This window comes from Diceros bicornis, chromosome 4 (genome assembly GCF_020826845.1).
Source record: "Diceros bicornis minor isolate mBicDic1 chromosome 4, mDicBic1.mat.cur, whole genome shotgun sequence".
NCBI lineage: Eukaryota > Metazoa > Chordata > Mammalia > Perissodactyla > Rhinocerotidae > Diceros > Diceros bicornis.
This window is the reverse complement of record NC_080743.1, coordinates 88,391,017-88,415,850: the sequence shown is the minus strand read 5'-3', so window position 1 is coordinate 88,415,850 and position 24,834 is coordinate 88,391,017. Positions and strand designations below refer to the sequence as shown.

Sequence of the window (24,834 nt, the reverse complement as noted above, 5' to 3'; positions counted from 1 at the left end):
TATGTAGGGCTTTGGCTCCAAGTTGAGTGCCTTTTCCATTATACTCTTTGTTCATGTATTGATAGGAATCCTAACTTGCTGAGAAGATGATTAAGAAAGAAGGAAAAATCAAGGGTAAAAATCACACACACACATATACATACATACAAGCATACACAAAACAACAACTCTTAATAAAAGTAGAATACTATGCAGTAATAATTAATGAGTCAATTTATGGTCATAATATTTCCACAATTTCCACATAAAATTTCCACAATAAAGGTCCCTACTGTACCCCTTTCATCTCCCCTTCCCCTTCAAATCCAAATGGATTGGATGAAAAATTAAAAGCACTAAGAGAAAATATAGCTGGATTTCTCTCTTGTTTTTTTTTGTGAGGAAGATCGGCCCTGAGCTAACATCTGCCAATCCTCCTCTTTTTGCTGAGGAAGACTGGCCGTGGGCTAACATCCATGCCTATCTTCCTCCACTTTATATGGGACGCCGCCACAGCATGGCTTGCCAAGCGATGCATCGGTGCGTGCCCGGGATCCGAACCGGAGAACCCCGGGCCGCTGCAGGTAGCGCGCGCACTTAACCGCTTATGCCACGGGGCCGGCCTGGGTTTCTTGTGATCTTGGAATGAAAGAACTTTTTCTAAGCATAAATTGGGGGAAATAATTACATATATGACAGAAAAATTACTAATTTAATTAACATACAAAGAGTATTCACTATAAGTGGTTCAAGAACATGATATAGCAGTTCTTAACTCACAGAAAAGGCAACTGAGATTGCCAGTAAACATGTTGAAATGTCCTCAACCTCATAATTAAAGAAATGCATGCTAAATAATGAAATACCATTTTTTTACCAATTATACTGGCAAAGATTTTTGAAGTTCAGCCATATCCCATTTTGGTGATAGAATGTGGAAGCATGCACTGTTGGTAGGAGTTTAAATTGATGCCATCTTTTATGGAGGATAATTTATTAATATCAAAATTTTAAATGTATGTGCCCTTTTGATCTAGCACTTTCACATAAATACATGCACAAACAAAGATATATCTCCTGAGAAACTTTTTGAACCTGGGTGGTAATCACAAAAAACAGAAAAGAAAAAACTTAAGTGGTCATCAGGGTCTGGTTAAACTACTCCAGGCCTATATAAGGGAATACTTTGTGGTCACTAAAGAGGCAAGTTATATCTGTATGTTCCAATATGGACAGAAGTCCAAAATACACTGTTAAGGAAAAAAAGTATTATAGAATCCCATTTGTGTGTGTGTGTGTGTGTGTATTTGGTTATCTATGTATAAAAAATTTCTGGGGGGGTCATAAAAATTGTTAATAGTATTTTCTGTAGAAGATTGAGGGAAGTCCCCTTATTTATATTATTCATCTTCTATCCTTCTGAGCTGTTGGACTTGATTACCAAGAGCATTTAGTACTTCATTGTTTAAGAGGAAAAGATGTTTAATTAGAAAAAAACTTCCTTCAACCTCATTTCAACCTTATGTCTCCCTAGTTATTTCTCAGTTGCCACCCCTTCACCGTCAGACTTTATGAGTTAGTCTCCACTTTCTCACTTCCTATTCATTTTCTCATCCCACTGCAATCTCATTTTTGTCCTCATCACTTCACTGAAACCGCTCTTGCCAAAGTCTCCAATTGTCTCTCAGTTCATATATCCAGTGGCTACCATTAATATTTCAACACACTTGATCTTCTACAGTAATGGACAGTCCACCCTTCTTGAGAATGCTCTTCCCTGGGCTTTTATGATACTTGAGTCACCTGGATGTCTTTCTATCTTTCAAATTTTTAAGTCTCTTGTGTCATTTTTTGTAGATTTAAGTGTTATCATTCCTCTGTTTATTTTCTTAGGACCTTTGCTTGATCTGCGTGTTCTGTTTCAGAATTCACATTGTCATAGTCCATTCAGGCTGCTATAACAAAATACCATAGACTAGGTGGCTGATAATCAAGAGAAATTTATTTCTCACAGTTCTGAAGGCTGGGAAGTCCAAGATCAAGGCTCTGGCAGATTCATTGTCTGGTGAGGACCTGCTTCCTGTTCAAAAAACCATCTTTTTGCTGTGTCCTGACATGGAGGAATGGTCGATGCATCTCTCCGGGGTCTGTTTTATAAGGGCACTAATCCTACTCATGAGGGCTCTGCCCTCATGACCTAATCACCTCCCAAAGGTCATACCTCCAAATACTATCACATTGGAAATTACAATTGCAACATAAATTGGGGGACACAAACATTCAGTCTGTAGCACACATCTACTCCCACAGGAACTTCAAACTTTACTTGCACAAAACTTGCCTTCATTTCCACCCTCACCTCAACCAGCATTGCCTCTCATTTCCCATCTCTGTAAAAGACATTACCATCTTTCTACCCAGTGGCTCATCCTTGACTCTACCCTCTTCCTGATGCCTCCAACATTCCAGTCATTAAAGCCTATTTACCTCCTAATTATCTCTCAAGTCTATCCACTTCCCCACTTCTGCTACGCTAATGACCTTTACTCAGATTACTACCGTAATCTATGAACTAGTCTTTGTCTTTCATTTTTTCTCTCTCCTCTCTGTGTACCCGTCTCTTTTTCCACTCCTTAGCCGAAGTACTCTTACTGAGACACACATCTGAGCATGTCATTCCCTCTCCACCACCCAAAACCTTTCTGTGTCCACTGGTCTTGTAATCAAATTGAAATACCCACAATACTATAATTTGTATCATGCTATCTCTCAAGCCTCATTATTCCCCATCCCTCTTCTCTCAGCCCCAACACACGTCCATACTGCACTAGAGCCACACTGCTGAACTCTTTTCATTTTCTCCAACACTCTAGTATACTTTTACTACAGGCCTTCTCACATGCTAACCATTCCCTCTAGAATTCTCAGTACCTCCACATCTGCATATAGCTAACTCCACCCCATCCATAAAGTCACAACTTCACATTACTTTTTTCTCTAAGAAACTTTCTCTGAATCCCCAATTTAAGATCCAGGGCCCCTACTAAGTGCTCAAAGAGCCTCTTTTGAATTCTTTTTCGAAGGTCTTAATCACATTGTATTATAATGGATTAACTCACTAGATTATAAGCTGTATGTGAGTACAAGGACCATGCCTTTCTTCTTCACCATTGTATTCCTTACGTCTACCTCTAGTATGGTGCCTGATGCATAATGTGTACCAAGTAATCATTGGATGGATAGATGGAGTCATATATATATATTCATTTATTCAGCCAAATGAGATACTAATGTGAAAGCAAATAGTCATGAGTTTAGGAATGATTAAGAAGTACATGTCATTGAACTCCATTAGTTTTTTCATCTTTTATTCTCCCTGCACCCATACTTAGTTTTACGGCAATAATGAGACTAGAAGTCTAACTAAATTTGGGGAAAGAGAAAGAAAAGTTATTAGTCTTTCCACTCACTCTTTAACTAGTAAGAATGTTAGGTGAGTTGGTTTATGAGTGTGGTTTGATTTGGTTTCATGGAGTTTTTAAAATTCAATATAGTTGTGTTTACATTTAATTTGCTTAATAGGCACTAGTAGATTTTATTCCATTTGCAATTTAAGGACAAAAAAGGGGCGTATTACAATATAGTACACTTTCTGTAAAGAGATTCTTCCCTAGTGTCTGTCAGATTGGAGGCTAGTTGAGTTTTCTGCCCTCCAGAACATGTTTTAATATTTATAATCTTGTCTTCTTTCTGTGTCTGCCTTCATTGTATATATACATGTTTATGTACCAGAATAGGTTGAATGTCATTTTTGTCTCTGATGATAAATTTCCTTACCATGAGTTGGTTCATTTTAAGTAACAACTCAGGCTGACAGATATTCTTCTTTACCATTAGCAGCTGGACTCGTTAGACCATCCTGTCTAGAGTCTGAGAGCAGGGAGAGAGAAGATTAGCAGTAAATGTTATGTTTCCATAAATGGCTTTTGTGTGAGTGGTTGTATCGTCTATTTTTTTAAGCTAACATCCAAATCAGAGAGTAATATAAGCAGTAGGGACTGGGCTCAACTGCAGTGGGTTAATCAGTGCAGCTAGTGCTGTCAGGATCCTCAGGGAGAACATTTTTTTAGCACACAACTAGAACTCTGGTGAATGAGCTCTAATTTATTTTTATTTTTTAATCCATGGAGGGAAACCTTTAAAATTACAGTATAGGAAAGGATCTGCTCTTTCAAACAGAAAACATAAGTTATATGTTTTCACAGATACCAGGCTGAAAAACAATAAAATCTGGGGAGCAAGTAAAGCTACATTTTTCCCAAAGTGAGATCTCAGATGCGGTTTTGTTTGTTTGTTTTTTTGTTTTTTCGGGTTTTTTTGAGGAAGATTGGCCCCGAGCTAACATCTGTTGCCAATCTCCCTTTTTTCTTTTTTTTTTCCCTTCCCATAGCCCCAGTATCTAGTGGTATATCCTGGTTGCAGGTCCTTCTAGTTCTTCTATGTGGGATGCCACCTCAGCATGGCTTGATGAGTGGTAAGTAGGTACGAGCCCAGGATCCAACCCGGCCAACCCCAGGCCGCCGAAGCAGAACAAGCAAACTTAACCAATATACCGCCTGGCCGGCCCCACAGATGCAGTTTTTTAAAAACTGATTAGACTTTATGTAAATCTGTTGGTGGTAGAGTATTAGGTTACTGAATTTTGTTAATTACTACCTGGGAAATTTTCAAACAAGGTAAAGCGCGTTAGGAATATGTATTAGTGAATACAAGCGTGTATTGGCAGCCCCCAGCTTCTGGCTGAGCTGTCTCTTCAAGAATTCAGTAAAGCGATCTGGAATCATAACTGCCAAGCCAAACAGAAATTCACCTGCTCTGGAGTACAGGATTTTGTGTGGCAATAAGCATTTTTAATTAAGTTTCCCAAATTTGGAACTGAATCTGTAAACATGTGGCAGATTGAGCTAGCACATCCAAACACCATTGGCGCTTTGGAAGAAATATGGCTTTTAAAAAAATTGGACGGTGAAGCTGAGAAAAATCCAGCTGTGTTTTACTTAACATTGCACTAATCAGAGTTCTTTGACTCCTTTTTCTTTTTCTTCATCAGTGTTTCCAGTGGTGTGTGTGTTGACACCCTATCCACCAACCCTTCACTTTTGTCTTTTAAGACTCATTTCAGGTAGGGGTGTGGTTCAAGCAATATAATACCCATTCACTGTAGCAAGTAATAGAAAGCCTCCCCTGCCTTGTAGTTTATCTCTTAAATAGGTCAGTAGCAGCAGGTAATCTTGATCGGCAAAGCAATTAGATTTTTAACCCTTACCTGTCACATTGCTAGAGGACCTGGAGTTTACACAGAAATCAAGATTGTCTGCTGACCTTAAAAATGTAAAGAATATGGTTTTCCTTAATTAAAAGTAAAATTGCTTCTGGGAGGAGTTTCCCAATTAAACCAAGAAATAGTCATATTGGAGCCCTGAATTATTCACACATGGTATTTGGGATGATGGGGGTTGGGGGATAAGGATACAGGGTTGGGAAGAGAACTTGGGCCAGTAGTCAAGGGATTCACAATGTCCACTTTGGACTAGGTTCCTGAAGATTGTTGTCAGATTGGACTGGGAAGAGTTGTCTTAAACTTGTATTATTCTCTCAATAAATCCACATTCTACTTTCCATTAGAGAAGTAAACTGTAGTGCCATACGAAACTGCTAAAACTCTCTAGTTAGCAGAGCTAAGAAAGATCAATTCATATGAAGGTACAGGAGGAGGGAAATATGATTTAGAGGGGACTTGGGGTTACTGATCCTATTATATGGAAATATTTGCACAGATAATGCCTCCCCCCAGCCATTCCCAGGCTGCTTGATCTTCCTATTTACTGTAATGCTGCTTCTCTGGGAATTACTTCTGTCTTCTCAGCGATACTTTCTTCTCAATACAGGAAGGGCTTGCTTATTTATTCAGTAGTAATGTTGAACATATTACTGACTTGAGTGTTCAAATCATGGGGGTGTGGGTGTAGCTGTGTATATACACACATATGTACATAAACGCTGAACAATAGGAGATTCTGAACTACGTATTAATAATTGAAATGTCAGTACCTAGGAGTTTTGAGTTCTAATTCCAGATGGGTTGGTTGTAATATCTGTTTATGGCTGCACTTGGAAGTTAGACCTGAGTATTGAAATGAAATTTGTTTGGCATTAGAAATAGTGAATAAAGAGTTTTATCCAACTTTTTTTGTAAAAGAAAAAAAAAAAACATGTGACCAGATAAGTTAATGCAAAATAATAGCTAGAAACATTAAATTAGAGTAAGCGCTGCACAAGAAATAGAACAGATGTGAGAGGAAGATTGTACTCGCAAGGTAGGATGTAGCAAACACCTCCTAGTAAGGGGGCTGGGAATCATACAGGAAGCAAGCTAAAGCTTCTCAGCTTTGTCCCCTAGTAGCATTAAGAGATTTTCCTCCACCCCCAGAGTTGCCTCCGTTTTTTTTCCTACAGCCTTACTCTGAGAAATTGTTAATGGGAATGGGTAGGGGCCTTGCCATTTCTTCCTTTCTGTCTTAAAATGGTCACGTTTGCAGAGCATGTTCCTTGAGTCCTTCAAGCTGCAGCTTCTCCCTGCTGCCTTTAGCTCTAATCTCTTTATAGGTGTAGCACCATGGCAACAGGCCCAGCCTGGAGCCCAGGAACCTTGTTTGTGTTACCTGAGGGGCTGGATGCAGCCTGAGGAAGAGAAGAAGGAATATTACCTATCCTGCAGCCTATTTGGAAGATGACTTCAAGTTCTGTTGTTTGTGTTTCTGTTCTGCTTCTGTTGAAGACTTGAAATTACACCTGGAAAACATTTATCCACAGATGTTATCAGTAACCAAAGGCAGCAAGGAAGCCATCTTCTATTGGTTCTTGTCTTCTAAACAGAGAGTTGTTTTCTGAGATGTAGTTCAGAAAGTGATTTGCTATACCGTGACATGTGGCACCGCTATGATTTGGGGTTGCACTGCCAGGTGGCTGTACAATTGCTTCATGTAGGTAGACATTTATTTTATTTGAAATAAAATTAATTTATGTCTTAGAATATTTTCCTAGAGAATTTAAAAACTGAGTAAGCCTTTTGTCTTACCTCCTTCTGTTTTAAATATGCCTTCATCTTTCCTATTAAGAGGCTTACTCCCAGAGCATGAGAGGCTTTTCTCCTCCAAGCAGCTCTTCCTGGGAAAAATGGGCTGGAATTGTTATTTCCTGTGTGTTTAAGTAAGATTACAGTATCCTGTTGCCTCAACCAGGCTTCCTATGAAGCATACTGGGCAAGGTTGTACGGTAATTACATTAAAGGAATAAAATTGTTTTAGCATTTAGTTATTTATAGTTAATGTGCTGTGTTTACAGTGTATAATGTGTCATCGTCTTGTCCAATAGAACAAAAGGAAATAAATGTGGAGCTATTATGTTTTTATGTACAAAACATTAGATGGCTTTTGTGTATACTTTGTAATAACGAGGGTAAATATAATTATTGACTTTTTGACCTTGAAAAGACTGTTGAATATCAGAACACGTTTTTCAGTCTAAACATTAAATGGTGGTTGGTTTTTTTGAGTGTGGAAAGAATGGACGAAAATCCTTATTGCTTAAGATGTTTCTTACTGTATGGAGTTTGATTAAACAATGTTAGAATGGAAACGGAAGGGAAAGAGCAGCCTTTAGTGCTAGTTTCCTATATCTCATTACTTTATAATTTAAGTGAAAGCTACTCTGGCATTAAGTATTTCAGTTCCTTTTAATGTTAACATGGTTATTTCAAGAAAATGAATGAAGCTGCTTATTTAGTGTGTTTTACAAAAACAAATGTCTTCACAGAAGGCATTTCTTTTTATCCCTATTACTAGGTACTTCTGCTTGAAATATATGTATTTAACTCTGGGTGTTTCTGTCAATAAATACTATAATTATTGAGTAAAACTGCGTGGCAGTCCAGTTCTGGATTTAAGAATATTGTGCTTGATATTGTTTGACTTCATTAATTCTTCCAAGGGGAAGGCAGTGAAGTACTAGCTCCTGTAGTGACAAGAATCATGATTCCCAGTATCCTTTTTTAAACAACTAGGAAACAAAATCAACCAGGATGGCTGAATGGTGTTGACAAAGATCTGTTCTTGTGGATGAGAGTTTGAACATTTCATTTGAGGGTGGGAGGTTTCTTCAGGGCGTTTTATTCTTTATTCATATTTATATATTAAAGCATGGATAGAACCAAAAGCTTGCCAGAAAAGAATTCCATACTGAGATGGAAATCAGACCTTTAAAGGCAGGGTCTTGTGCTGAGAAGTTTGGCTTTGATTCTGTGTGTGTATGCGTGTTTATTCTGCCAAACCAGAAAGAAACAGAATGAGGATTCAGCCACTACTATTTTGTCAATGATAGAAGAGGATAAAACTATCACATGAAATAAAAAAAGAAATAACATGTCTTTTGATAATACCTTTACATAAAAAAGATTGTATAAGATAACCTTGAATAGTATATATTTCTCCATCTCGAAGATACGAATGAGGGTAAAAACGATGTCTGTGGTGGAGCTTTGAGCTCCCTTGAGTCTAGTAAAATTGTAGTACACGTTGTTCTTTATTGAAAAAAAAATGCATCTGTGTGCACACACCAATATATAATGTATATGGTTTACATGTGCCACATGAATATGGTTACTATTATTATTATAGATTAACTATTAATTTGCTCCTCATTTATTTTTCCTTAGGCATTTATACGTTTGTTGTTAGCCTCCATTGTATTAGACCTTCATTTCCTCCTTGGCCAAGTAGTTACACATTTCAAATATCTTTTTCTACCTTTAGGTCTCGTGGGCTGCCTAAACTAAAGGAGTCACGTTCTCATGAATCTTTGCTGAGCCCGTGCAGTGCAGTGGAGTGTCTGGATCTTGGTAGAGGGGAGCCTGTATCAGTGAAACCACTCCATAGCAGCATCCTTGGACAAGACTTCTGCTTTGAGGTAAAAAAAAAAAAAAAAAAGGGTAGAAAGAAGGAAGAGTAGTGAAACAACAAGCAGATTTTCTATCCAGTAATGTGATCTCATTACTGTGGTGTTGATGATTTGATCATCTTAACTGGTTTTCAGTTGCTTAAAATTACCTACTTACACGGAAAAGGTTGGAAATCTATTAATCCAATTATATTGGCAATTAAAGTTATTAATGATGACTTCTTATTTCTATTGGCCTAGTCTGCTTTCAAAATAAATGGGTTCTTAGTATGTTCTTAGCAGGGGTGACAAGACGAACAAGTTATTAAACTAGTGTTTTAATTTTTTAATATTGATAAAGATATCACCCAATATGTTTTTATTTTTCTCCTGAAAGCGTAAGCTCCAGATTTTAGTGATTCTTTGAGGAAATTGACCAAAACCATAATTTTTCTAACTAAAACATGGGCAGTTCAAGATTTGGGACCATGTCTGATTTATTTTTGTAATCATCTGCACCTAGCCCAGTCCCTGGCACATTGCAGGTGCCTAATTTCTTGAAAGAGCAAATTACCCTTCACCAGAAAATTATGACTCTTACTTTTTATGAGGTAATTTCTCCCTCCCAAACTAGATGTACACAATTGGCCATTTGAAAATTAAATTTTAAAATAATATATGTAATTGTTAGGGTTAGGATTTGATTAATTAACACGAACTTACTAAGTAACTAGTGATGAGTCCTATGATAGATGTTGTAGAAGTTGAAAGATGTTTGATTCCTGTTCTTATGGACCTGCAGTATCCAACAGAAATATAAAGCAAGCCACATATATAATTTTAAATTTTATGAAACCCAAATATTATCATTTCAACATATAACTAATATAAAGTTATCAATGAGATTTTTTATATTCTTTTTTTTTTTTAAACTAAGTTGTCATAATCTGATATATATTTTACACTTAGAGCACATCTCAATTTGGGCTAGCTACGTTTCAGATGCTCACTAGCTACATGTGGCTTGTAGCTACCATATAATCTGATCTGATTCATTGAGTTACAGTCTGAGATTGAGTTAATATGTGAGCACACTTCAGCAATTTAGACAGGTCATTTATTGGTGTCCTATTTTGTAAAAGTCACTTGAACGTTCCCATATTTGTGGAACTCAGTTCAGCAGGTTGTATACCAAGCCCGGTGTTAGGTACTAGGCATATACACAACATGTTTCATTTTCAAAGGACAGTGATAGTAATGGTCAGGCTAACTTAATAAATGACTGGAAATCAAATGACTGGTTGCCTAGTGGAGGAGAAATGGGTTCCCAAGACAGTAATTCAATACACGTAACTTTTTTCAATTTCTTTTAGTAGCCTTCTATAATATTGTAAGTGAAGGCAATCCTGAGAAGTTTGTTAAGCTGTTTTAGAGACTTGCTTCCCTTTTTAGTTATTTTTTTCCTTTGCCCCCCCACCCCACCCCACCCCACCCCACCCCACCAAGCCCCAGTAGAGAGTCATATGTCATAGTTGTACATCCTTCTAGGTGCTCTGTGTGGGATGCCGCCTCAGCATGGCTTGTGCATAAGTCCGTGCCCAGGATGTGAACTGGCGAACTCCAGGCCCCTGAAGTGGAGTGCACAGACTTAACTGCTATGCCACCGGGCCAGCCCCTTTTGGTTATTTTTTTTTATTTTTTGTGTGTGAGGAAGATCTGCTCTGAGCTAACATCTGCCAATCCTCCTCTCTTTTGCTGAGGAAGACTGGCCCTGGGCTAACATCTGTGCCCATCTTCCTCCACTCTATATGGGACGCCACCACAGCATGGCCCGACAAGCGGTGTGTCGGTGCATGCCCGGGATCTGAACCGGCGAACCCTGGGCTGCCACAGCGGAGCGCACGCACCTAACCGCTTGCGCCGCCGGGCCGGCCCTCGCTTTTGGTTATTTTTTATTAACTCACTCAGAATTGAGCATATTCATTTACAGGTAGTTTAAGATGTAGCCTGAAAGATTTTTACTTTTGATGTTTTTTAACCTTAGGCCAATTTTAGCTTCCTGAGCTGAATTCTCAATGGTCTTTCTTCTCATACCTGGAGATGAGTGTGCATATTACCTAGATAACAAAGCAAAAAGCTGATGTAGATGTAGCTATAGATATCACAAAACTAGCAATTATCATTTTGGTTTCATGTAGTATGACTTGGGTTCATGGCATATCCCTAACACTTAGATGATACAACTAGGAAGATAGAGCCCCCAAACCCTATGTTTCCCTTTCCTTATCTCTAATCTTTGTGTTGAAGGTTACCTACTTAAGTGGCAGTAAATGCTTCAGCTGCAACTCCGCTTCAGAGAGAGATAAGTGGATGGAAAACCTTCGCAGGACAGTTCAACCAAATAAGGTAATAGTGGCTTTGAGTGTCTAAAAAATGTATAATTCTGTAAGCAATAGTTGATAGAAGATAAATGCAGTAATAATACCTTAATTTTTATAGTTTTTAAAACGCCTTTACATTATGCTATTGTATGCTCAAAATAATCTTATTGCAGATATTATAATGATTTTACTAGTGTGCATAAGAAGACTCAGAAGTTAAGTGACTTGCCCAAGTCAGAAGCTAGCGCATGATAGAGATGGGACTAGAACACAAGTTTCTTAACTACTTAACCTCTATTTTATTTGCAGCAACTAGTCCAGTTACCACTAGGCTGGCTTTATGAGAACTTACATTACAGGATATTTTTTTAATCCAAGTAAAATAGAATGTATGTGACTTTCTAAGATTCTGACACATTCTTGTTTAGAGCTTGCTATTGTGAACAATGACATAGGAATCCCTTTTATTATTTATTGACTACTCTTAATAAAGTACATAGTCAGCATCACCTACTTTAAGAGGAAAATGTTGTCTGTCTGAGATTTCAGCTCTCAAACTCAACTTTGTTGCTTCCTTATAGGACAATTGCAGACGAGCTGAAAATGTTCTTCGTTTATGGATCATTGAAGCCAAGGACCTTGCCCCTAAAAAGAAATATTTCTGTGAACTGTGCCTTGATGATATCCTCTTTGCTCGTACAACCAGCAAGACCAAAGCAGACAATATTTTCTGGGGTGAACATTTTGAATTCTACAGCCTTCCACCTCTTCATAGCATCACAGTTCACATTTATAAAGATGTGGAAAAAAAGAAAAAAAAAGACAAGAATAATTATGTAGGGCTAGTCAACATCCCCACTGCCAGTGTGACTGGTCGCCAATTTGTAGAAAAGTGGTATCCAGTGAGTACACCTACACCCAACAAAGGAAAGACAGGAGGACCTTCTATTCGGATTAAATCACGTTTCCAGACTATCACCATTCTGCCTATGGAACAATACAAAGAATTTGCAGAATTTGTCACCAGCAACTATACCATGCTGTGTTCTGTCCTTGAACCGGTAATTAGTGTGAGAAATAAGGAAGAGTTGGCCTGTGCCTTAGTGCACATTCTTCAAAGTACTGGCAGAGCCAAGGTAAGAGGAAAAGGAGATTATATTACCCCAAATCTCTTCCCTACCTTTTGTGAAGAAACAAACATATGTTTCCTGTAAAGAGCCAAATTAGAGAAATATACTTTGCTATTGGTGAAAAAAAAAAGAATGAAGAAGGAAACCTATTAGCAGTTCTTCGATCTAGAAAAGATGGGGATTATAAAACTAAAAAAGTAAGCTGGGGAAACCAACAAATATTTATTTACGTTCCATTTGTATGAAACATAGGTACCTCAACTAGCTCTTTATTGTCTGACAAAAGAAATGTAGGATTGGCATGATAATCCCACAATGCATTTAAGATTATTTATCTTTAGTTCTAGAGTGTGTTGTATGATGGTTTATTCCTTGCTATATTTTGTTTAAGTTAAGATTAATTGATGACTATATCCCCTAGTCACAGAAGGAGGTATTCCAGAAGCATGCTGGGCATTATCAAGAATCTTCATAGGATTAAAATCTAAATTTGGAAATAAAATAGCAAGGGATGTTATATAAGCTGTTTCATGATAGCCTTGTCTCATTTCATCCTGGATATAAGTAAAAATTCAGGAAGATGGAAAAAGAGAAATATGCTAATTGTTTGAAGAACGCCAATCAATTGATAGAGTCTTTGATCAGCCTGACTTATGAGGTATATTCACTTAACTAGGCTGAGTCTCCATTATATTATATGCAAATTAGTTGTGATAAAATTGTATTTTAGATCTAGAGGAGTTCACAGCTAGAATAATTTGTTTAGAACTAAACAATAAAGATAAATGTTTTTAAGATTTCTTGATACAAATCAGAATATATCAGCATATTCAGTAGTTAGTTCCTTGTCTAACTACCTTCCTGTTGATTAGCTTTCTTGTGGTTGAATTTACTGATAATAATTTTGAGCTCTCTGGTGTTACAAAAGCCTACAAGTTTGGGGGCCGGCCTGGTGGCATGGTGGTTAGGTTCGTGCACTCCCCTTTGGCAGCCCAGGGTTTGCTGGTTCGAATCCTGGCTGCAGACCGAGGCATCGCTCATCAAGCCATGCTGTGGCAGCATCCCACATACAAAATAGAGGAAGATGGGCACAGATGTTAGCTCAGAGCCAATCTTCCTCAGTGAAAAGAAGAAGATTGGCAACAGATGTTAGCTCAGGGCCAATCTTCCTCACCAAGAAAAAAAAAGCCTACAAGTTTGAAGTGAGGTGTCATTGGAATTTTAAGTCTCATCTTTGAAATTGTATGGATATGTTCTTTCTGCTCTTCAGTTGCTCAAGGTTCAAGGATTTATGTAGGCTTTTTTTAACAACTTTATTGAGGTACAATTTTCATTCAATAAACTATACCCATTTAAAGTATAAAATTCAATGAGTTTTGACAGATTATGCACCCATGGAAACTACAACAAATAAGATACAGAATTTTGCCATCATCCCCCAAAGTCTCCTTCGGTCCCTTGGCATAAGAGTTTTAATAGTGATTCCTAGGTCTACGACTCTTTTACACTGTTGAGCTTCCCCAGAGTAAATCCCATTAATGTTTAAAATGCTTTATTTTAAAGAAAAATAAATCAGCGTAGTCCCTGTTTTTGGTTTTGGAGACTTTGAAATATCCAATGAATATATAACATTAATAATATATGATGTTATCTCATTTCAAACTGAACAACAATGAACATTGATTTTTATATCAAGTTCTTTAAGACTGTTGAGAAATGAAGCAGCTATTTCTTAAGGGCTTTATTTCTCCTTATGCCTTTCTTCTGGATGGATGGGTAAACGAATGGATAGATGGAGAGAAAAAGAGAGTCAGCCTAGAAGATAAGTTCAAGTGTTGGGTTCAAGAAATTCCTGGGACCGGCCCCATGGCATAGCGGTTAAGTGCATGCACTCCGCTGCTGGCGGCCCAAGTTTGGATCCCGGGTGCGCACCGAGGCACCACTTGTCGGGCCATGCTGTGGCGGCGTCCCATATAAAGTGGAGGAAGATGGGCACAGATGTTAGCCCAGGGCCAGTCTTCCTCAGCAAAAAGAGGAGGATTGGCATGGATGTTAGCTCAGGGCTGATCTTCCTCACAAAAAAAAAAAAGAAAGAAATTCCACGTTGATACTGTGAACCGATTTGTAGCTATTATATATTGAACACTTAATATGTGCCAGAAACTGTTAAGTGCTAAGAATGTAGAGGTGAATAAAAATAGACACTGTCTTTGGCCTAATGGGGCTTACAGTCTTCTGGGGAAAACAGATATTAATCAAGTAATTACAGAAATAAATGTGTGATTACAGTGAAAAGTGCAGAGGAAAAAAAAGATAAATGATGCTGTGACAGTGTGGATTAAGGGGACCTGACTAATGGGGTTCAGGGGCGATGCTGATCAGAGGAGGCTTCACTGAGGAAATAATCTGCAAACTAAGATCCAAAGGATCCGAGGATTTAACTCCATGACACTGGGGGTTGGGAGCAAGGATGGGAGCCAGGGCAGAACCGAGAACAGCATTTGCAAAAAGCTTTGTGGTGAACAGACAATATCGTGTGTTAGAAAGGATTTGATGTATTCAAGGACCTAAAAAGTAGGCCCTTGAAGCTGGAGCAGAATGCAGTGAGAATGGTACAAGATGAGGCTGGGAAGGAGACAGAAACCAGAAAATGTAGAGACTTGTAGACTGCATTCAGAATTATGGTCCTTGGGGGCTAGCCCGGTGGCCTAGCAGTTAAGTTTGTGAGTTCCGCTTCAGCAGCCCGGGGTTCCCTGGTTCAGATCCCGGACACAGACCTACTCACTGCTCATCAAGCTGTGCTGAGGCGGCGTCCCATATAGAAGAGCTGTAACTCTACAACTATGATACACAACTATATACTGGGGCTTTGGGGAGAAAAAGGAAAAAAGAGGAAGATTGGCAACAGATGTTAGCACAGGGCCAATCTTCCTCAAAAAAAAATAATAATAATAATTATGGTCTTTATCAAAAGTGCGATGGAAAACCTTGAAGGAATTTTAAACTTAGGGCTGGTGACACCTAAGATTTTATCATGACTGACTTTTTTCTTTCGAATGAATCTGGTAGCTTTAGTTTTAAAGCAGCATTCCCAGGATGTCTGATGTTTCATCAGTCTCTTCTAATGTATGTTATCTATTCAGTTGCTTTCTGCCTGATTGAACATTATTCTACCAGGATTTTCTGACCGACTTGGTGATGTCTGAGGTGGATCGTTGTGGAGAACATGATGTCTTGATCTTCAGAGAGAACACCATTGCCACCAAATCCATTGAAGAATACCTCAAGTTGGTGGGACAACAGTATCTTCATGATGCATTGGGTATGGAGAAGAAAAACATCTGTTTTCTTTTCTTTCCCTTTTGATTTTAAGTTATTTCACCCTCCTGAGACAAACTGAGCTCGAATTCTCCATGTTATGCAGTTGTAGCTGACTAGAGTGTTAAAATTTGAGTTTCAGCTGTAAGAAGTCTCTGCAGTACTCACCAGTGGAGGAACAACAGATTAGTTTACTACAGTATGTACAGCAAGAGAAAGCCCAGCACACCCCCAGGCCCTCAAGTTCCTGACTCGGAGATACCCAACAATATTAGTGGGTATCACTACTAGAGCTGAGGTGACCTGTTTCCCCCAAGGTGCTGGTTATTTATATCATGATATAAATATATTACCTATGTCTTGAAAGTGTTAAAATTTGCTGTCATGCATCAAAAATGAAGGCAATTGCCAATTCCCACAACTCCCAGTTTCTGCCTTTAAGACCTCCAGAATTTTTAACAATAACTAATTTTTGTCCGGTCAGTAGTTCTTGGTGACTAGGCCATTCACTTGCAGTTCCAGATTTGGTCATGAAATTCAGGCGTTAACCACTAGAGTAAGGCACTGTGCTGGGCACTTTGATGTACATAACGATAAAGCAGATGGGAGTTCCTTGAAAAACATGGTCATTTCTTTTATCTCCATATCCCCAATACTTCACACAGAATGGAGAGCAGCAATATCATATAGAAACATAATGTGAGTCACATGAGAGTAACTTAAATTTTCTAGTAGTCACAGTACAAAGAGGGTAAAGAGAAACAGATAAAGTTAATTTTAATAACATTTTGTTTAACCCAATATATCCAAATATTGTTTAACAGGTTATCAGTATAAAAATTATTAATGAAGTATTTTACTTTTCATACTAACTCTTTGAAATTCAGTGTGTATTTTACATTTATTACACATTTCACTTTGGACTAGCCACATTTCAAGTGCTCAACAGTCACATGTGACTATCAAGAGTAAACAGTAAGATATGTCGAATGAATGGATAGACTTTTGCCCTCAAGGAGCTTACAATATAGGGAGATAAGAAAGATAAGAATATCCCTATAACCAAAAAGGAGAGAAATCCTGTTGTTTTTCAAAGAATTAAAGAAATTGATTCTAGCTGATAGAATTATAAAATTTCCTGTGTGAAATACATTTTGGTGTGTGTGTAGCTTGAAGCATAGAAAGGTTATATAAAAACAGATTGGACAGGGAGGTAGTAGGGATTAGTGCAGGGGAAAGAACAACATGAAAAAAAAGGCAGAGAGAACAGGATATGTATGGAGTAAAACCAGTTAACTGAAAAATGAAGTGAAAAAGGCAAGTCAACAAGAACAAAAATTAGAAAAACAATTAGAACCAATTTGTTGAGAGCCTTGAATGCCTGAATGAGGAGTTTAGATTTTATAGTAATCATTGGCAAGCCACTGAAAGTTTTGAGCAACGTGTTTATTCAATAGAATCAGTTTAACAGAATGGTTAAAATGGGTTGGTGAAGAAAGCAACTGAAAGCAGAGACCAGTTAAGAAGGTGTTGTGATAAGGAAGGCAAGAAATAACGAGACTCCGAATGAGGTAATCACCAAGAGTAAGAGAAAAGGTGGATCTTTTAGGTGGAGAAATATTAAAGAAATTGAACTGTTAGGACTTAGTTTATAGGAATTATAGGAATCTGGTGGCGGGTGGGGAGAAATTTGGGGCCTTTGTGAGTGACTAGAAGGATGATGAGATTCTTAGAAATAGGGAACATAGAAGTAGTAGGCTTGAAAGATGGGAAATGATATTTCCACTTCACATGTATTCAATTTGAAGTTCTAGTAGGAAGTCCCAGGGATTCGCAGTAGGAAATCCCAAGACATCTGTCTAGCTAGCTCTTGGAAAGGGGATAAATGAAGCTACAAGATTACCAGAGGAGGAAGAGAACAGGGCCAAAGACAGATCTTACAATGTCTCTGGGTTTATGGTGTAAAAGGAAGAAGAGGTGATCAGAGAGAGAGAAAATGTGTACCAGCATGCAAAAAAAGAAAGAAAATCAGGAAAATACTGAGTCCTAGAGACCAAGAGGGAAGAAAGTATCAATAGAGTCAGAGATTGAGGAAGGTGAAGGTAAAAAGAAAAAATGGCTATTGCATTTAGCAACTAAAAGGTCACTAGTGATGGCTGGGACTGCTGTGAGGAGGACAGGAGCCAGGTTGTACAGGGCAAAAAGTGAATGACTGCTCAAGAAATAGGACCACTGTGTTTATGTGAAGTAGACTCACTGTAGTGGCGATTAGTTTGTACTCTGCAGAAGTAGATTTTTTTCTCTTCCTGCTTCCTATCTTCATATTCTTTTCTTTTCTCTCAGTCATGTGCTTTAGTTTAAGATCTAATGGAAATTTGTGAGAATAATTAAAATGCATTTTCATTGACGTTAGGAAAGGTACAGAGAGGTTCGTGGTCTTACATAAAGAACTTATTACAGTCATATCATACATTATATATCTCATGGTTTGCTTTAATGATTTGTATTGCCTTATAAAAGGCAATGATGAAGCATTTCAAACAGTATTCTCCATTCTGTGGACATAAGGGTAAATATTTGTTGACCATCTACTTCTTAAAAATCAAATATTCGTATTCTACCTTCAATGTGCTAAACAGGATTCCTAAATAATTTCCGAAGTAAAAAGTAGATACGGGTCCTTTGATAGGACAGTTAATAATTAGCTTATTGGCTCAACAAGACATGAAAATTAATTCAGTGAGCATGGGAAGAAATTCAAGTCACCCCATAAAGATCTCTATTATCATATTTGTAACCCAGGAGCAAGGGCCACAGTGGTGAAAATGGCTGCTGCTTCCAAGAGCATAAATAAAATTAATTGGTAACCTTCTTCAGGACAGAGATTCTCCTGTGTTCTTCCCATTTAACTCCTCGTATTTCTAGTTAGCGTTAACATTTTAGACTCTCAATGGCTGATGTTTTTCTCCCATATTTTACTTTTATGACAGAAATTCTATTTTGGAAACAGCTTACTGGGCCGGGCCACTGGTGTAGCGGTTAAGTGCACGCGCTCCGCTGCTAGTGGCCCGGGTTCGGATCCCGGGCGCCCACCAACGCACCACTTGTCAGGCCATGCTGTGGCAGCGTCCCATATAAAGCAGAGGAAGATGGGTACAGGTGTTAGCTCAGGGCCAGTATTCCTCAGCAAAAAGAGAAGGATTGGCATGGATGTTAGCTCAGGGCTGATCTTCCTCACACACACACAAAAAACAAAACAACTTACAGAATGTATCTTGGCACCAGTGTAAATTTAGACTTATTTTATATGGTTCAAGATAGTAATAAGTGATTTTTCAAATAGTAACCTTGAAGAACTGCAAAATTTTCAGTTACCTGAGAAAGATTCAGTTATTTTCATCATATGATACTGTACTTGTTATGACAGGAGCCTCTCATAATACAATTGTGGAAAATTTCATAATAAGTATTAAATAAAAAGGCCTTTACAGTGAAGTCTCAGTAAACCAAAAAAATTAAATTAGGGGCCGGCCTGGTGGCGCAGCGGTTAAGTGAGCGCACTCTGCTTTGGCAGCCCGGGGTTCGCAGGTTCGGATCCCAGGCGCGCACTGATGCACCACTTGTCAACCCATGCTGTGGAGGCGTCCCATATAAAGTAGAGGAAGATAGGCACAGACGTTAGCCCAGGGCCAATCTTCCTCAGCAAAAAAGAGGAGGATTGGCATTGGATGTTAGCTCAGGGCTGATATTCCTCACAAAAAAAAAAAAATTAATAAGTACTGTTGAGCACTCTGAATAATTAAAGTTTTGTTATATTTCATACACTTTGGGCAAAAAAATAGATGCTATTTCCAGACTACCTGAAGAATTCTCAGAAAATTGAGTTTAAAGTTGCCAGTCATATACAACATCTATCTGCTTTTTAGCCAGTCTTCATTTATCTTGATGAAAAGCATTACTATTTACTGCACAGACTCTGCCTCAGTTAGACTTAAAGTTAAATCCTCTATCTGTTAACCCCTTTTACCTTTCTCATTGAAATCAGATTGCATGTTGATGTCCTGTGATGCACGGGAAATACCGTTTGTGAGATATAGTAAAGAAGTCCCTCAAAAGGCCTAATTTCCATTCTTGGTGGCAGAGGCAAATTTATTTTTAGCAATAATTATGTCCATACCTGTTGACTTATTTCTACACATGCATGTTGGATGCTAGATAGTAATGAGTTAATGATTTACATAGAAAACACACCATAGAACATTCTAGGCACAAACTCACATTTAAACAACATTGGCTCTGATTTTTTTCAAAGTCAGGAGAGCAATTGTAAATGAATTATTGAATCTGTCTCAATTTTTGATCAGGTAAGGAGCTTCTAGGTACAAATCTATAAAAGGTTCACCTTTCAATGTGGTACTTTCCACATTATCAGATGTAGATTATAGTTTCATAAGTGAAAATAATTTTCTCGATTTTGGAGGATCTTAAATACCTCTTAATCAGGTAAAAAAAAACTTTAGATAGTTAATTTAGGTCTGGACCCTTGAGTTATTTATTTGTCTCTTGGAGAATAAAAGAAAAATATTCTTAAAATTCATGAGTTATTTATTAATGTTAGTATTGTTTCCCTAGAATAGGTATAACCTTAAGGAACTCACTAAACAGAATATTTATGATATAAATTTAGAGGCGGGCCAATTTTTACATGGAGGATTTGACACTGATAACTTAGTTTTAAATTTAGGTACTTTTTCTTTTTTTTTTTTTTAATTTATTTTATTTATTTATTTTTTTTTGTGAGGAAGATCAGCCCTGAGCTAACATCCATGCTAATCCTCCTCTTTTTGCTGGGGAAGACCGGCTCTGAGCTAACATCTATTGCCAATCCTCTTCCTTTTCTTTTTTTGCCTCCAAAGCCCCAGTAGATAGCTGTATGTCATAGTTGCACATCCTTCTAGTTGCTGTATGTGGGACGCCACCTGAGCATGGCCGGACAAGCGGTGCGTTGGTGCGGGCCCGGGATCGGAACCCGGGCCGCCAGCAGCGGAGTGCACGCACTTAACCGCTAAGCCACGGGGCCGGCCCTAGGTACTTTTTAAAATGAGGTAAATTGTGTGGAAGCACATAGCATGGGAGACATTGAGAACATGTCGAATACAAATTTTGTAAGAATTGGTAAACATTTTTAAAAGCCTTTTACTAATTTTGGTCATATCACGTTATGAAAAGTTATTTTAAAATTGCATAGTTTGTATATAATACTACTTATTGTATAGAGCCCCTACTAAGTGCCAGGCACCATATCAGACACTTTTCTGTTCATGCATTATTTCGGATTCTCACCGTGCTCTATAGGGTGGGAGTCATTAACGCCATTTTGAAACTCGGACTAGTTAAGTGGCTTTTCAAGGCCCCACAGTCAGTTAAGTGATGGGTCCAGGATTTGATCCTAGATCTGTCTGGCTCCAAAGCCATTACTTTTTCTGTATACCACTTAGTTCCCTGTTCTCCAAGCATTCTTCTTCCAAATAGTAGCTTCCTATCCTCTATCATAGCTATTTTTTTAAATCCTTCATTTACCTCAGTACTAACCATTTTAATAAAAAATGCTCTTTATATTGCTGCTTCTACTTAATTTTGCAGAAATTATTGTTCTCTTTCATGAAATGTATTATAACAAGCCTGAACCTCGAGTAATACAAGCAGATTTGAAAGGATCTCTGAAAGATCTATGCCTCTTTTCTAAAGACCTATAAAAACCCAAGAATACACACTACCATCTTGGATAAATATTTATAAAGCACCTGCAATGCTGTGGGAGCTATTTGATAGGCTGGAGATTTGAACATGAATAAAGCCTGGTCCCTGACCTCCAGGGGTATTCATCCTAGAGCTGAGATAGACATGTGAACAAATAAGCACAAAGTAGTGTGAAGCATGGAAGAGGAGAACATGTACAAGGTGTAGTGCATAGTGGAGGAGTAACAGATGAGGTAAGGATTTGTTCTTTCAGGGAATATTGGGCATATCTCTATAGAGGACAGGACGTGTGAACAGGGCTTCTACGCTAAATATATTTGGAAAAACCTATACAGATTATATAAAGAGATGTTCTGCTACAATTTTGTGCTGTGTTGAACGATTATCCCCATTACAAGAGGTAAGCCTAGAGACCCTTACTCGAATCTCTGGCACCAGCATTAGTACTTAAACCCTTAGGTGAGCTAGTCAATCAAGCTTGGGTTATTTTTTCTTCTAAAATGGTAACATTATTTATCCTGGTAGAGGGGCCTTATAGCAAAATTAAATATATTGGTGATTTCAGATAAAAGATTTAAAGTTATATCATTGTTTACAGTAGTATCATTATTATTTTTATAAATACCATGATGATAATGTTAGTGATTACTATTTTTGCACTTCCAGGATAAGGAAAATAAACAAGATACATGGGAAGTGGTGACTCTTGGGTTCCAAAGCAGTAGCCCTTCGTGAACAATCTTTTGTGCCCTCCATGTCAGGTCTCAGAAAGAATTCCTCATTATACATTTTAGGACAGAAATCCTAAATCCTTTTATTCTATTCAGGAAGGCATTATTTATAGTTATACTGTCTGCCAACTTCTCTCTTCAATAGGGGAGTTCATCAAAGCTTTATATGAGTCAGATGAGAACTGTGAAGTGGATCCCAACAAATGTTCGTCTAGTGAACTGATAGACCATCAGAGCAACCTGAAAATGTGCTGTGAGCTGGCTTTCTGCAAGATCATCAACTCTTACTGGTGAGCTGGTATCAGTGTTTCATGTCCTGCGTATGGAACTTAAATTTTTCCATATACAAGTCGACACAGTGTTAACTGTTATCTCCCAACCAAAGGAAGGGCTTAGGGGAAAATTGAAAGTTTTCCTAATACGGTCCTATCTAAAATCTAAATCTCCATTATAAGCAGAAGTACCTCTGAACTGACTATCTATATAAATGTACTATTTCCCCAGAATATTAACACCACATCCTCTTTTTTTGTGTGTGTGTGAGGAAGATCAGCCCTGAGCTAACGTCCTTGCTAATCCTTCTCTTTTTGCTGAGGAAGACTGGCTCTGAGCTAACATCCATTGCCAATCCTCCTCCTTTTTTTCCCCCAAAGCCCCAGTAGATAGTTGTATGTCGTAGTTGCACATCCTTCTAGTTGCCGTATGTGGGACGCGGCCTCAGCATGGCCGGAGAAGCGGTGCGTCGGTGCACGCCCGGGATCCGAACCCGGGCTGCCAGTAGCGGAGCGCGCTCACTTAACCGCTAAGCCACAGGGCGGGCCCAACACCACATCCTCTTAACACCAAAAGTATTTTAATGGCTTTCTAAAATATTTACTAGTGTTAAACAGATGTGTTAATGGTTTTTTATCATTGCTCCAACCCCAGCAACTGGTGAGATTTTGGAAGATTTTTGATGAACAGTTTTTAGAGAGATTATGGTGGGGAGCCTCATGCCATTTTCCCACTTCGTAAAACTAAATTTGTCCTAATCTCTGAGTTTTGTAGCTTTGGGTTTCCAGTTTCTATCCAGGTTTCTGTGAATTTTTCTCCACCTCTCAGCCACAGTCAGACAGAGCTCTCTCCACTGGGCCCTCCTTATAGCCTAGCTCTAGAGCAGAGTATGTTGAGTCAGAGTGGGATTGCTTATGCTTTCGAGGATTATGGCACTTTTGTATTTAGAGATCTGGATCTCTTTTCCTTCCCCAGTGTTTTCCCTCGTGAGTTGAAAGAAGTGTTTGCATCATGGAAGCAGCAGTGCCTGAACCGCGGCAAGCAAGACATCAGCGAGCGGCTCATCAGTGCCTCATTGTTTCTCCGTTTTCTGTGCCCAGCCATTATGTCTCCCAGTCTTTTCAACCTTATGCAGGAGTATCCTGATGACCGCACGTCTCGGACTCTGACTCTAATTGCCAAAGTCATTCAGAACCTGGCTAACTTTGCCAAGTAGGTGTTGCTACCATAACCACTTTAAAAAAAAAAAAACAACATTATTTAAAAAGTAAGTGAGACCTGGGGCTAGCCCCACAGCTTAGTGTTTAGGTTCAGTGCTCTCCGCTTCGGCAGCCCAGGTTCACAGGTTCAGATCCTGGGTGCAGACCTACACCACTCGTCAACCATGCTGTGGCAGCAGCCCACATACAAAATAGAGGAAGACTGGCACAGATGTTAGCTCAGGGCTAATCTTCCTCAGCAAAAAAAAAAAAAAAAGAGAGACCTAAAATTTAGATGGTGGAGAGCCTCATTACTCATGTTACAAGATTTTCCTTATGGTATTATTAAAAATAGCAAAAAAAAATGGAAACAAGTATTCACTTTATAGAGGAATAATTACGTAACCTATGATATATACATTCAATGGAATATTTGCAGCCATTACAAATAGTGTTTACAAAGAACCAATAATATGGAAAATGATAAAGATATATTGAATGAAAAAGGCTGTTAAAAACTTTAGCCAGGGGCCAGCCCAGTGGCCTAGTGGTTAAGTTCACATGTTCCACTTCGACAACCCAGGGCTCATGAGTTCGAATCCCAGGCACAGACCCACATACTACTCATCAAGCCATGCTGTGGCTGCGTCCCACATATAAAAAATAGAGGAAGATTGGCACAGATGTTAACTCAGGGCCAATCTTCCTCACCAAAAAAAAAAAAAAAAAAAACCCACAAAACCTTTAGCCAAAAAAAAAAGACAGGATACCAAATGGTACATATCCCAGCAACATGAAAACACAAAAACCTAAATATACAAAAGTTGGGAAGAACAATCAGACAAATTCTATGATTATATTGTCTAAGATAATTGGCCTGACTTCTTCAAAAAAGTCCGTGTCATACAAAATGAAAAAGATGGAGGGGACTGTTCTAGATTAAAAGAGACTAAATACAAGGTTTGAATCTTAACTGGATCTGAATTGGAAAAAAAATCTACAAAAATCATTTTGGGGGCGATTGGTGAAATTTAAATATGAACTATATATAAGATTTATGAGTAATGTT

The 24,834-nt window shown here is 38.3% G+C and overlaps 1 protein-coding gene across 7 annotated transcripts in view; it reads left to right on the top strand.

Moving 5' to 3' along the window:
* Positions 1-24,834, top strand: part of RASAL2 (RAS protein activator like 2) — a 391,607-nt gene that overhangs the window by 339,131 nt on the left and 27,642 nt on the right. For all 7 annotated transcript variants that reach the window (XM_058539992.1, XM_058539991.1, XM_058539990.1 and 4 more), the window contains 6 exons: positions 8,850-9,003; positions 11,281-11,379; positions 11,936-12,490; positions 15,662-15,806; positions 22,439-22,583; positions 23,542-23,778. In XM_058539992.1, coding sequence (XP_058395975.1) covers positions 8,850-9,003; positions 11,281-11,379; positions 11,936-12,490; positions 15,662-15,806; positions 22,439-22,583; positions 23,542-23,778 — 1,335 coding nt within the window. The remainder of the gene's footprint in view (positions 1-8,849; positions 9,004-11,280; positions 11,380-11,935; positions 12,491-15,661; positions 15,807-22,438; positions 22,584-23,541; positions 23,779-24,834) is intronic.